The sequence below is a fragment of the Taudactylus pleione genome, unplaced genomic scaffold (genome assembly GCF_031769625.1).
Source record: "Taudactylus pleione unplaced genomic scaffold, aTauple2 ptg000389l, whole genome shotgun sequence".
Taxonomy (NCBI): Eukaryota; Metazoa; Chordata; class Amphibia; order Anura; family Myobatrachidae; genus Taudactylus; species Taudactylus pleione.
The window spans coordinates 2,128,222-2,143,095 of NW_028284790.1; the positions used below are offsets into that span (position 1 = coordinate 2,128,222).

The following is a 14,874-nucleotide window of genomic DNA, read 5'->3' on the forward strand; positions in this document are numbered from 1 at the left end:
GCCAGCACTCATTAACCCCCCCCCACACAAACACACGCACACACCCTGCCAGCACTCATTAACCCCCCACACACACACATACACACACCCACGCACACACCCTGCCAGCACTCATTAACCCCCCCCACACACACACACTCACCCTGCCAGCACTCATTAACCCCCCCCACACACACACACCCTGCCAGCACTCATTAACCCCCCCACACACATACACACACACGCACACACCCTGCCAGCACTCATTAAACTTTAACCCTGTCAGCACTAAATAACCCGCTCCCCCCCACCCCCACACACACATACACACAACCACCCTAAGCCTGTCCACCACTACAGCTGACTGTAATGCACTAACAGGTGAGCAGGGGCGTATCTACACATTGGCCTGGATGGCAGTCACCAGGGGCGCCAGCCAGGAGGGGGCGCCACCCAGCGGTGCCTTCCACAGCCAGATGGTAGATACGCGCCGGGTCTTCTCTCCACACACAAAAAAACTTTGTCTCATGGTGCCAGCAGGAGCGCACTTCAGGAAGCTGCACGGCCCAGGGAGGGCTGGCAGCAGCAGCAGCCTCATCCTTGTTGCGACCGTGCAGCTTCCTGAAGTGCGCAACTGCCAGCACCATGAGACAATGTTTTTTTTGTGTGGAGAGAAGACCCAGCGTACGTGACCAGTGCTGAAGATCGGGCTGAGGAGCCGCGGCCCGTGGGAGCACTGCAGCAAAAAGGTAGGAAGTGGGGATTGGGGGCATGGTAGGGGACCTGCCGGGCTGACTGGGGAGTGGGTACTTAGAAAGGGGACTGGTTTGGGAGTGGACCGAGTGGGGAACATAACTGGCTGGGTTTGGCTGGTGAGTGGCGGCACAGAAGGGGGCCTGCTGGGGAGTGCGGACTTAGAAGGGGGACTGGTTTGGGAGTGGACCTAGTGGGGAACATAACAGGTTGGATCTGGCTGGTGAGTGAGGGCACAGAAGGGGGCTGGCTGGGGAGAGCGGACTTAGAAGGGGGGCTGCTGGGGAGTGGGGGATATAAAAGGCTGGGGCTGTCTGGGAAGTGAGGGCACAGAGGGGGACCTGCTGGGGCTGGCTGGGGGACCAGAAGGGGACCTGCTAGGGCTGGCTGGGGAGTGGGGGATATAAAAGGCTGGGGCTGTCTGGGAAGTGAGGGCACAGAGGGGGACCTGCTAGGGCTGGCTGGGGAGTGGGGGATATAAAAGGCTGGGGCTGTCTGGGAAGTGAGGGCACAGAGGGGGACCTGCTGGGGCTGGCTGTGGAGTGGGGGACCAGAAGGGGACCTGCTAGGGCTGGCTGGGGAGTGGGGGATATAAAAGGCTGGAGCTGTCTGGGAAGTGAGGGCACAGAGGGGGACCTGCTGGGGCTGGCTGGGGAGTGGGGGACCAGAAGGGGACCTGCTAGGGCTGGCTGGGGAGTGGGGGCTTAGAAGGGGAGCTGGCTGTTTTTTTCCCTGTGGATGCCAATGTGTGTTTTTTAATATTAAAAGTATTAAAAGCTGTGTGAGGGGACGGGGCTGTGAGGGGGGGGGCGCCAGTCCCTTATTTTGCCAGGGGCACTCTGACCCTTAGATACACCACTGCAAGTGAGAGTGCAGTGCCGGGGGCTGGGGGAGTTCCTGCGGCAATCTTGGTTATCAGTAGTCCCGAGCAGGACTGAGAGATATTCTTGATTTTTTTTTTATGTGGACTCCGCGGCGCCCTCCAGTGACCTGCACCCTAGGCAGCAGGCTAAAGCTGCCTAATGGTAGCACCGGCCCTGCCCATACCTGCCTCTCAGATTAGTAATACATGGAATAGCAGTTGCTCCAATCAATTTATTGATCCATCACAGGTGCTTTGTATTTATAAAGTAAAAAAATGTATATACAATGGTAATGATATTGAGGATAAAAATGCGCATTAAAATCAATAAATTACAGCCCAATAGTACAACAAGAAAGAAACTTTACCTCTTCTCCAATATAGGCATAATGCATAAAATGTATTCATAAAATGTACTAACATGTTTAAAGATAAAAACAGCATTATATAACCAAAGCAATGGATAGCTCCCCTTTCTAAAGAGTTTCCTACTTGATGTGTGATGGACAATAGACAAACGAAGTTCAATGTCCCAGCAACAGGTAGCTTCTGCTATTTGATTTCAGATGTTAGAAAGTTTGATTGGTATGGATGAGATTAAGTACTTGCATTTTCTTGACGCGTTTCACACTAAGGCCCTCATTCAGACCTGCTCTCAAGCGATATGCGCTTGCAAGCGGGTCGATGGTGGGGCACTGCGCACGCACCACGTGCAAGCCCCGGAGTGAGTGAGAAATTCACTCGCTCCGGTGCTCGCTACAAACGGTGCGGCTGTTGATGTTGATCGACAGTTCGCCCCATTTTGTAGGTGGGGAAGGGGGGTGGCTGGACAAATGGTGGCATTCCTGAACGAACGCCTGCCGTTTGTGGGCAGCCCTACTGACATCACGAGTGATGTCAGTAATGAGCAGCTTGCTGGGGCTTGCGGCAGACAAGACCCTAACACAAGGGTCTCGTCGCAAGCCTGATGGTCGCGATGATCGCGACCATCACCTGGCCGCTCGCAAAAGCTCTGGGTGGTTACCCACAGCTTAGCGAGCGGCCAGGAGGCCAGCTAAGAAAAAAAAAAAGCGGCCGCCCTCATTCAGAGTGAGCGCTCGCTTTTTGCGAGCGGCTCTGAATGAGGTCCTAAGTGTTCTTTTTCAAAAGCCGCATTCTTTTTGCTGGTTATTGAAGTTCATTTGTATATTATCCATCACACTTCAAGTAGGAAACTCTTCATAAGGGGGAGCTCCAAGCTTTAGTTATGCAATGCTGTTTTTATCTTTTAACATGTGAGTGCATTTTATGAATAAATATTATGTGCTATGCATACAGTGGTACACTAGTATATTCCTTACCTGTCTCCATATATACCAATGAGGATTTCAATTTCTCCAAAGATTCATGCTCATTTATCCAGGTTGAAAAGATTTGTGATATGTATCTGCTGAATAACTTATTAAGTGAGCAGGTCTTCTAAAGAACACGTGGAGTCTTTTGGATTGAGGCATTGAGAGGGTCTGTCATCACTTTTCTCAAACATTACCCGGCACTACAGGGTGTTGACTTTCATGATGTTGTTTATGCTAAAGTATGTTTTATATATTTTTGCTTTATATGTGTCTGTTAATGGAATGATGGAAATATGGTATCAAGGAAAGTGAAAAGGCAGAATCACTTAAGTAAAATATAATGGTGAACTTCCTCTACTGTCTATAGAACTGCAAAAATCAATTTGCTAATTACTATTATGGGTCATATCAAGCTATTAAAAAAAGTGACAATAAAGCTTGTAGCAATATGAGTGTCATGCCTGTAGCAATATGAGTGGCATGCCTGTGAACTGTCCTGAATTGGCAGGTCTTACACATTTATTTCACCTCACCAAGAAAGGGCATGTTTTGGGTGTATCATGGTATGAGCTGGGGGATCAGGGGCATGGCCTTTTACATGCAGAATTTTTGCCCTGAAGTGTTGGAAAGTTGGTTTAGGCAGTTATGGAGACTCCGTTTCCTGAAGCGCCTCACAACGCCATGCATATTCTTACAGTAATATGATAAGCAGCTTTTTAAGGCTGTCAACTTACAGAAGAGCAAGACGACACATTATGTATAACAGTTCAACGTATAATACACAGTCATTTTATATTATTATTCATAGAGGTGGTGTTCCTGGTAAGTTACCTTCAAGTTCTCACAAGCAAGTTCATTTCTTGCTAAAAAAAAATTTTCCTTTTTTTTTTTTTTGTATATCCCTTTCAATAAATGTCCCTATGGTTTAAAAGTTTCATAACTCCAAACTTTTAAACTTTCTAACTATGGCTTGTTCACGTAAAGGGGAGCATAGCTGTATCTCGTTGGAACATATAATTCCCCCGGGTGTGTGCCCAATGCTTCCAGAGCACTATACCACCCTGAACACTACTCTCTGCATGGGTGTAAATATACCTTTACAATGCCGTGTAGAAACCCAACATTCCCGCCAATCAGGACTAAAGTCCATGGCTGGTGGTAAAGTTCCCTCAAATGGTGACAGTACCACCTACATTTGGACTGTTAAGAGGTATACAGTTTGCCATATACAGTAGCTATATGTAAAGAGTTGCCCACTAGTTCTGTTACGATGCCAGACATAATTTTCTCTTATTCATGTAACTTCAGAGGTTGAAAAGCTAGTGGGATATATTTTATTCTATTCCTATAGTAATAATTTTAGCAAAGACACTTAGGCTTGGATTATTAGAGAAGCGTACTACTAGTTTATGAAAACGAAAACACCACCAATGTGCCAATTCATTTTACATGAACTAACTAACCTTTGTCGGACAAACTGCATGGTGTTTAGAGTAAAGTATAGTGTAAGGGGAAAATAATGGCAATCCAGAATTACTATAAATTCACACACGCACACAGAAGTACAGTAGTAGCATTTGGGCATGCAATAAGAGTCCCATTTATGCTCATCTCACCATGACTAACCATTTCCTTAAATGAGAGCTGTTCACAAAATAGCAGTAATTGCTCCCACTTCCCTGCTTTTCACTTGAAATGTCATCAACTAGGTCTAAAAGCCATCATCGTTTAGCGAATATACCCCATAATACATTTCCTGATAGCAGCCAGAGGTAGCAAAGCACTGCTGCTAGACTTCTTAAGATGTAATAATTACCCAGAGCACTTCAGAAAACTACCTAACTGTAGCTAAGTAAAGGATTTCTGCACGCAAAATAATTTTACCGCTTAAAGACAATTAGAGTCTCTGCTTACATTGCCAATTTAGTACTGGTCTTGAAAATGTTCTATTGCTTAATAATAATGTGTGCACATTATGGAAAGTAAGGTTCACTGGTCAGAATGTATACTGATAATATGTCCAACATCTAACAATTGCAATGTAAAAATGATATGAAAGAAAATGACTCCAATCTTTCTAAATATCAGAGGTCATGAGCAGTCTCATGTATTTTATAAACAATGTATTTCAGTGTTTCCTTTAAGAAAAATGCTAAGAAGAACTTATTATAATATAGCCTTTTGAATTCTATGTAGGATAAATACATAATCGGGCTAGACTATTAGTGATTTCCTAAATATACTGTAGATTATTGAGTAAGACAACACAACACAAAAGTTATAGATTGTGAAGATCATAGTTACTTTACCATCCTGAAACACTTCACAACATTCCATTTGTAAAACCCTTAAAAATTAAAAATACCCAACAGCAGAGGTTCCCAAACTTTTTTGAATCACGGCGCCTTAGACTATCTGCATTTGTTTTCACGGCACCGCTAAGCCAAAACTTTGTTATTGAGAAATTCAGAAAAAAATGTAGTGAAGTAGTAAAGTGTAGTAAATTGTGCTTATCTGTCATCCTTAGGATCAGTTATGTGGTGGGGACAGGTTTGTGCTTCTGTTTGTCCACATATTTACATTACATTGACCCTAAAGAATTTGTTTTGGTGCTGGACCACCAACCTGAGGCACCCCTGCAAGTGTCCCGAGGCACCCCAGGGTGCCGCGGCACACAGTTTGGGAACCACTGCCCTACACCCATCTCATGGGAGGCCAAGCCCTTATTTACTTCCAAATATTGAGACTGTTGTTGGGTACTGTAGTCTAAATTTATGCACATGCCTATTACACAACTTGCGCTGAAATTACCCAACAGAGAGTGAGACTGTTTTAGAGCTTCAACATTCCTGGCTCAGAATAATATGGATGTACTAATTTGTAAGGTTGAAGTCCTCACTTTCAAACTACAGCAAGGTTCCCCTGTTTAAGTATTGTCAGCTAACCACTCTTGATCAGCAACCAATAAATAACACTGAAGTAGATAGATTCCTTTAAAACAAGGAATATAATTTAATTTTCAATTTATTTTCTGGTGCTTAATTGAGATCAGCAGATAAAGGAAATGCATATTATGTAAATAAAACTGTAACATATTTGTACTCGTGACACCCCCTCACTTTATGGGATTCCATTCTTGATGGGAGACCAAAAGTTTTTAAGAATGGTATGCCTGTCCTTCATTCAACCAACTTTAATAAATACATGAAAACCATGAACATTTTACTAGACATTTGTCTAGCTTACTAAATTGTATGCCTTACCCAGCTATTTTGTGCTTATGCAACCTTTGCAATGGATTCACTCATATTTGAAAAGCAAACGTAAATGACAAAAAACTATAATAGCACAAGAGTTGCCAGTACTACAAATATGCAATTAAAAAATTAAAACAAATACAAATAATCCATAAAACAACAATGGTAATTTCTGGATATTCAATCTTCTGAAAAACTAACAAAAAAAAACAAACAAAAAAAAAGGTATGACGTGTGTGTTCTTCACATAAAAATTTCATATACAGGTATTGAAGTGAAAAATTCCAACTTACAGTATTCTCAGTGCAGAGGTGAAATAACTGCCTCCAAAACAAAAGTCTTCAGGAAACAAATTCCAGGATATTTATTTAAACAAACTCTGAATCTAATACCAACATGGTTGTAAATTACTTTATGTATAAAAATATCACAAATTTTTGTACAAGCTCTCCACTTAGTGTGTGAATAATTGATAAGATGTACAGGTTGAGTCTCCCATATCCAAAATGCTTGGGACCAGGGGTATTTTGGATAAGGGAATATTCCGTATTTTGGAATATTTGCATATCATAATGAAATATCTTGGGAAGGGGACCCTAATATAAACACAGAATACATTTATGTGTTATATACACCTTATACATACAGCCTGCAGGTCATTGTATACAATATTTTCAATAATTTTGTGGCCCGAGCAAAGTTTGTGTACATACATGAAATTCATTTGTGTTTCATATACACCTTATACACACAGCCTGAAGGTAATTTTATACAATATTTTTAATAATTTGTGCTTTAGACAAAGTTTGTGTACATTAAACCATCAAAAATCAAATGTTTCATTATCTCAGTCATGCCAAAATTATTCTGTATTTCGGAATATTTGGATATGGGAGACTCAACCTCTATTCATATTACTTGTTGCTTTTGTAGTATACACTTTCATTTTGTTTTGCTATATTTCCAATGTTAATCAATATTTAATTTCCCTCTTTGCCTCTAGAAGAGTTTCCTGGGCTGCAGCACTTTTAGAGTGAAGGATCTGGTCAAAGCTAAAGAACAACCCTTGTCTCTCAATCTCAAGTAGGTTTTATTCTTTCATGACTTTGCTGGTAGGAAACAAAAAGTGAGGCTTGTTTACAAATTACATTGCACTTGTTACTTTAATTATAATTGTTTGTTTACTGAAAGATCTACGCTAAGGAATGTTGTAAAAAAAATAGTTCATAATTTAATTCTTAACTCTTCACCGGGAAGGGCTGCAGTTTTGTGTGCAAGATATATTCAAAAAGCTAAGGGGGCGTTTTAAGAGAGGAGGGGGCCCGTGTGCAGATCCTGTGTGGGCCCCCTCCTCTCTCTGGCAGTGCCGTGCTGGACTGGGTGGAGTAGATTCTGGCTTAGTGCCGAGTCACCGGGAAAATAGTCGCTGCCATTTTCCCAGTGATTTTTGCTGCCCTTTATAGATACGCCCCATACAGTCACTCATCTATCAGCCACCTTTTTGCACTTCTGTCCAATAAGGTGCGGAGGATGGAGGTTGACTCTTAAAACAATTTTTTAAATGTTTAAATATTTTTTGTCTTACAGTCAGTCAGGTTGAACAAGCAGACAGACTGCATCTCTCCATACTCTCTATCAGCCCTCACGGCCCTTCTTACTGATCATGAGCTATGACTCAGGAATAGGGACTGTGATGTGTGTTGTGTCACACTGAGTGGGAATGACTGTTCTTATGGATCAGTAAATGTAAAATAGTTAATACAGTACATAAAAAATCCATTACCATGGCAGAATGCTGTATGCTTAATATGGTATATGTGTTATTTTAGGTTCTGAATGGCTTCCTGTACTGTTATTAAATTCTGTAAATAGAAAATCCTGTTTGCCTAGTATTAATGCACTTATATTATTAACACCCTGGACCCAAATGTATTCTGTTTTTAGAAGTACATTAAATATGGCAAATTCCCAATTTAGGGTTTTTTGTGCTGATTTAAGTTGTAACTATCAATTCATTTACAATGTGACAACCATCTTATAGCACTTAAAAATTCAAAATAAATCATAAACTTCAGGTAGATTGCCGTATTATGGTTCTGTGTTAGAATCTGGGTATTTTACTGAACATTGAGGGCTACATTTGACAATGATGTAAAGCAAAAAGGCGGTGTCCACATTTCAGCCAATCAAATGCGCTAATTTTTCTACTCCAAAATGAAAGCAGACACCTGACTGGATCCTATGGGCAGCTCTTCCTTTTTCATGTGCACCACTTATAAATTATTCTCAAATGTTCAGGCTTCAAATTGGTTGTGTAACTCAATGTTATATCTTGGCAAAACGAATGTATAATCCTTAATTATATTTTGTTTAGACCATGTTGCTGTTGTGTACAGATTATATCTTCCAGTGCAAACAGTGTGTATAATAATGCATGTAAATATGCAGCAATATCATTATAAAGCTTTATGAAATAAATGTTTACATAACTTTCTAGTCGGCAACTCTCCACCTAAATCAATATGAATATATTTTTCTGGAAAGCATTACTGTGTAACATAGTTTATTGAAAACAAAAGAACCTTTGTACTATTTTGTACAGTACATTATTGTTTAATTGACAGAATTGTCTTTGAAAAATATAACAATATTAGAACACAACACACACAAAAAAGGAAAGAAAACGATGAGAGATGGAGAGACAATACCAAGTACCCTCAGAGGAAACATTTCATGCTGTATGTTTGTAATAGTGAATAAAATGGTTTATATATTTTTTGTATATAAATTAGATTTTTTTTTAGTTAAATAGTTTCACAGCATATAAAAACAATTACATATCGATAACACACTGGTAGGGTATAAGGGGCAACAAAGCTTCGTTTTTTAAACCAAACATTAACCAAATGTTTATATAATTTATTATTAAAGAAGATTTTGAAACCTAAGTGTGATACATAATGTATATTATTTCAAGGCATATGAAGAAATTGTTCATTTTGAGAAGAATGTCTTTAGGGCCAAGCTCATCAATAGCATTAGACTTATATATCCACCACTTGTGCTGTTGTCTTTTCCTAAGAATTACAGGGAAACAATATACAGAAAAAAACTACAGCTAGTATCAGAATATACAATATACTTAGAACATGTTGTAATACATAACAACTGTCACTCAGTATAAGAAACAATAGGATATTACTTTACTTGTCATCCCAGCCTCAGGATGTGTGTAAATGTGACCAGGTTGTCGGCTTCATGAATCTCACTTCTGGTTGGGGTTCTTGTACTCCCTTGACATACTGTATAGGGGAAAAACAACAGAGACTGTGGTGGCACATGGAGAAAAGTTGTAATCGTTAAATTGCTTGTATATACACAGCCCCCCCCCCCCCCCTGTTTGCTTCACCTGATCCACTCTTTGTCTCCCTCTGTCCTTCTATCTCCTCGTCTCACTGGGCTGTCTTCATCCTGGGCTGGCATCCACTTACCCCTATTCTTCCTCCAGAGCTGTCATGCCATTTGTGCCCTTCCATGCATTCCAGTACTGCGTGCATGGGCTAGGAGGAGCCAATGATCATGTTCATTCAGGCATCTGCAGTGGCTTTGGCCAACAAATGCCAGATACCTCCTACTAATAGTGTATTGCTATTTCTGTTAGGGAATCACTCTTATGTAGTTTCACCTCATCGTTTATGCACCACCGACACCTGACGTTTTGGGATGTGTATGTCTACTTTCTTGAAATGAGACCTTGCACACATATGAATGTCATTAAGGACATACATCTCAATCATGGCAAGTTTTAAGAAGTAAAAAGGAACTATGTGGCAGACTTGCAGTATGAAGCAGCAACATGGCATGTATTAACATCAGATGTAAGGATACTGCTATTGCAATTCAGCAGGGGACGTTCAGTGAAGGAGTATGTCAGAGGCACTAGGGGACCTTCAGAGATGAAGCCAGCATCAAGGAGCAGTGTTAAATAAAGCAGATTCTCAGTTTAATTTGGCTCTATGCATGAATGGGCGACTTGGTACCCTAATTGGGTGGATGCATAGTTGTAACAAATAAGAGGTTCAGTGATCCTAAGTATTTAAAGTCTGTGTTCAGTTTACAAGAGATGGTAAAAGAAGGTTATGAAGAACATGCTATAAGGCCAGCTCAGGGAGGACAGAAACCTCCCGTGGAGCAGAAGGGCTCCAGTTTGTTAGACTTGGTTTTGTCCCCAGTTTTTAGTTCCTAAAAAGGCAGCTGGGAAGTATTGTTTAATACAGCATCTGTCATACACCGAGATGGGGGGTCTGTTGAACGCTGTATTATGCTTTATAAAAAAAGATTGATGTTGTGTTGACTTTTCAGCTCCTTCTATTACACCTTGATTGTACTAAATTTAGTGTTTTTTTCTGTATATTCTTTTTCTCCTTCATGTTTTTTTTGTGTCTCTTTTATCTTTAAAGGTCTTAATATCCCTGAAAAAAAATACCGCCTGTTACATACATTATGCACTGACAGGGTAGACGTTGTGTTGTGTTTATACAAAAGAGGCACTTTAAAATAGGCACTACCCCAAGTCTACATAGCTGCCACTTCCCAGTAGTGCTTTTGGTGATCATTCTGCTGCTAAAGGGAGAGGAGTTGCAATTCTATTTGCTAAGGGCATTTGGCTTTCTGAAGTCTCTTCCTCTGTGGTGATGGCTGCTGTCTTCTCTCCACAGTAACCATTGACCACCAGCGTTTCTCTTTCATCAATTTGTATGTTCCTAAACAGGGATGACCAGCCTTTCTGGACTTATCTCTGGGTAGTATCAAGGTAAAATTAGAGGGCATTTTGGTAGTGGAGTGATTTTAATTGGACAGTGTACTCTATCTTGACATATTATTGGGAGCCCCCAAACCCTCCTTTAAGAAAGCCAGATGGGTTAGAAATACTTTACAATAGTTACCAACTAGTACACACATGGCGTCTCCTCCACCCAGCTGAGAGAGACTTTACTTTTTATTTCTCCCCCCACAACACCTATTCACATGTCAATTCTTTCTCGTCAGGACATGCACACCTAGATATTTTGAAAGATTCTTATATAGGGCAAATTACACGTTCAGGCCATGCACTGATTGCGCTCTAACTTCATGTTACTGCCCACCTTGTAATAATATATTAATTGTATTCAATTAATATATTTTCTCAAAAAAAAATACTGAATGTAGGGATACTTTCTTAGCTAAAATACTTGACCTGGAGGTTTCTCACAAGTCATGTCTGCCTGCTGATCCCTGTTGCAATTACAAAAAGCCAAATTATCTTTGAATAATTTGTTGAAAGATCAAACTAAACAGGCCATTCAATGCTGTATATACATATATTATCAATAGTGGAATAAGCCTAGATGACTGTTGGGTAAGGCTCTTAGAGCTCATCGAGCCCTTACCTACATCTCTAGTATTAAAGACGCCAATGGTGCTCTTATGCACACTGACTCCCATATTGCAGAAACATTTCAGTAATTTTCCTCTAAATTGTACAATTTGTCCCCAGCTCTGATGTCGGTGGAGATCGATTCTCGATTGAGGTGTCTGTGCATATTTGGAAGCTGTAGATTTACACTTTCTTCAGAATCTGTTTGACAGGCAATAGATACGCCTTTTATGAAACAAGAACTGTCAGCATCCATTAAATCACCCTGTCGGTAACAGTCTAGCACCTGTTGGTTTCTCATCGATTTATTATAAAACTTTCCATGATATTCTCCTCCCCAATTTACTGTATGATATTTCAGGCATGAGATCCTTTTTGGGACAGTCCTTGGAAGTCCATATTACAGTGATTCCAAAGGTGGCAGGGACCCCTCCTTGTGCTCCAGTAATTACTAATATACTGTAGATGTAAAACTTTTTACAAAATAACTCTCCAACCATCTTAAGCCTTTTCTTCTGGGCTTTGTCCACTCTCATTAGGTGGGCTTTACCCTGGGAGGCAAGAGATAATACTACTCATTCCATCACTACGACCCTTTTATCTACTGGCGCTGAAACAGCATTCAAAATAGTGGATTGGGTTTATATGAGGAGAGTTCTGGAGCACATGGGGCTGGGAAATACATGCTTACATAGAATATTGGTTCTATATTAGTCGCGCACAGCTTATGTATGGGCTAATGGAGCATTGTTTGGTTTGGTACCTATTTCCAATGGTACTAGGCAAGGTTGCCCACTCTCGCCAATGATTTTTGTACTATGAATGGAATCATTGGTGAGGGCAATCAGGCTGAACCCAGAAATAACAGGACTTTTCGTGGGTCCTACAGATTTCTGTCTTGCCCTCTTTGCGGTCAATTTTTTAGCTATTGTCTTAAATCAACAGGTTACTCTCCCGAATATTGTGTCTGAATTTCCGGATTTAGTAGCCTTTCTAATTTAAAAAAATATAAGAAATGATCAGCTCTTAATATCTCCTTCCCCTCCTGAGAAAGTCTTAGTCCAATTATGTCCATTTGAATTGCACCCTTTTCACATTATTTGGGTATTTTGTCTAAGGTGCATCCCTCCCTACTTGCTCTTAACTACATCTCCCTTCTGTGTAAGATCTACAGGGAGCTGGAGGTATGGTCCACTTGCCCAGTATCTTGATTAAAATGCATTAATATTACCAAAATTAATGTTTTACCCAGGCTATTTTATATCCTCCATATCGTGCTGATTGGGATACCCTCCGGTTTCCTGAAAGTTACTCATACTCTTTTACACAATTTTGTTTGGGGGGATGTAAGCGCCACTTCAAACATGCAGTATTATTTTGGAGTAAACACCAAGGTGACGAACAGCTCCACTCAATATCAGTCTATCATCAAGCCATAGCTTTAGGAATGGTCCAGGAAAACAGTGGGTCTCAATAGAAATTGCAGCTGTAATGTTTCTCCATTGGTGTCGCAAATTATTTAAATCCTCCAATCCAAAGATAGGCCTTTACTCTAGATATATCAGTGAAATGATGGTTCAGTACTCCTATCTCATCTATACCTCTATAATCCATTACCCTCTTTTTATTCGTGGGTATGACCGATGGAAAGAAGCATTTGATGCATGGGTAGCGGCACTGGCAGGCATTACAAGAGAAGGCCAACTGGCTGAGAAGGGGAAACTTAAGTCCTCCATAGAGCTGGCAATTGAGCATCTATTCTCAAGAGCACTGGAGATTAAGCAGCTTCAACATTTTATTGCTTCCCTCGGAGGCATTAAGGTAATTGGTAGAGCCTTAACCCCTTTTGAGACAGTTGGCGGGATGCATTGAAGGGAGAAATGTGGTCAAAACCCCAAAATGCGGATTTGACCACATTTCTCATATACACAAGGCTCCGGAGTGCAATGCACCCTGAAGCTTGGTTGCGGTGGGTAGCACCATCTTCCCGATGGCAATACCCATAGAAGCCTATGGGCTTCTATCGGGAGAGTGCTGTGAGAGGAATCCAATAAGATCCCTCCCAGCATCCCCCGCTACCACATACTGTATAAATAGCTGCTCTTTACACATAAAGCCAAAATCAGATTCCGGTTCAACCTCCCTTCTTTACTGCTTCTTTTCTTTCCTACTTAATCTTTCTAAAATGTTTTTTTGTAGTTTTTTATGTACCAGTTTCATGATGCATGGTGATGCTGCCTGCTTTCATATATGGATATATGTATGTGCACAACATATCTGCTGTTACTTTCAATAATAAGAATTTGTCTCTTCTGTTTCTCAAATTATCTTTAAAATAAAGAATTTAGCTGTTTTCATTTGAATGAGGGTTACTACATTTTAAATGTTTGCCAAAGGCATGTTTTATCTAATCATTGCATTGGTGTATTGTAATCAGCACTGAGAAGTTAGGAGTTGCTCACTATTTCAATCATTTTTTTTAGTGGTTGGACCTAGTGGTTATCCAAGTGCACACATTTTCTTTATTCTCAGTGCAGGCTTTGTTTAGATATTGGGGTTCCAATAGTGGCAGATAAGACAAAGTTTATTTGGAGATTGAGATGAAGTCAGTGGTTATTGCAGATTCCCTAATGATACATTTAGAATTTGTTCAATAGTGAGTGGAAAGTAAATTTGAAACAAATACAGTCGCTGCTGGGTCTGTTGAATTTTGCATGCAGTATTATCCCTAAGGGTAGGATTTTTTTGTAGGAGGTTGGAAAGGGCAACTGCAGGAGTGACTAAACTCATCCTTTTATTTCATTATCTGCAGACCTTCATGGGGGATTTGGGACTTGCTTACAGATTTGAATGGGTCAGTGAACTAATTCATCTTCTAATTTCATTCTTTTTAAGTACATAGTGGTAGGTACTGAATCATTGCTTTGTAAAATTCACAGATCTGAAACTGATTAAGCGCAACGGAATATGCTGCGCTATATAAGAAATTGTTAAATAAATAAATTACCTGGGGAAAGGCAGATGGGTTATGTTACCTGCACACACAGACTGGATAATACTGTATGTCCTGGGTAGTTTGCTTACAGTTATTTACAGCTTAATAGTCATGGGGGGGAGAGTATAGTACGGTATGTTTGACACATAAGAATTCAAGCCCAGGTTGATAACATTACATTGACATTGTTACCTCTTCACCTTTTCCCTTACTACAAAATGCCTTGTTTAGTAAGTTCTGGTAATTTGCATTTTATATGTTATTAGTGTGGTGCT

At 40.5% G+C, this 14,874-nt stretch overlaps 1 protein-coding gene across 7 annotated transcripts in view; it reads left to right on the forward strand.

Moving 5' to 3' along the window:
* Window positions 1-14,874, forward strand: part of INPP4B (inositol polyphosphate-4-phosphatase type II B) — an 813,539-nt gene that overhangs the window by 418,001 nt on the left and 380,664 nt on the right. For 6 of the 7 annotated variants that reach the window (XR_015869683.1, XR_015869684.1, XM_088445787.1 and 3 more), the window contains one exon: window positions 7,189-7,268. Coding sequence is in view for 5 of the 7 variants with exons in the window: in XM_088445787.1 (XP_088301913.1) it covers window positions 7,189-7,268 (80 nt within the window). In the remaining 2 variants the exon portion in view is untranslated. The remainder of the gene's footprint in view (window positions 1-7,188; window positions 7,269-14,874) is intronic. The other variant, XM_088445789.1, reaches the window with a different exon arrangement.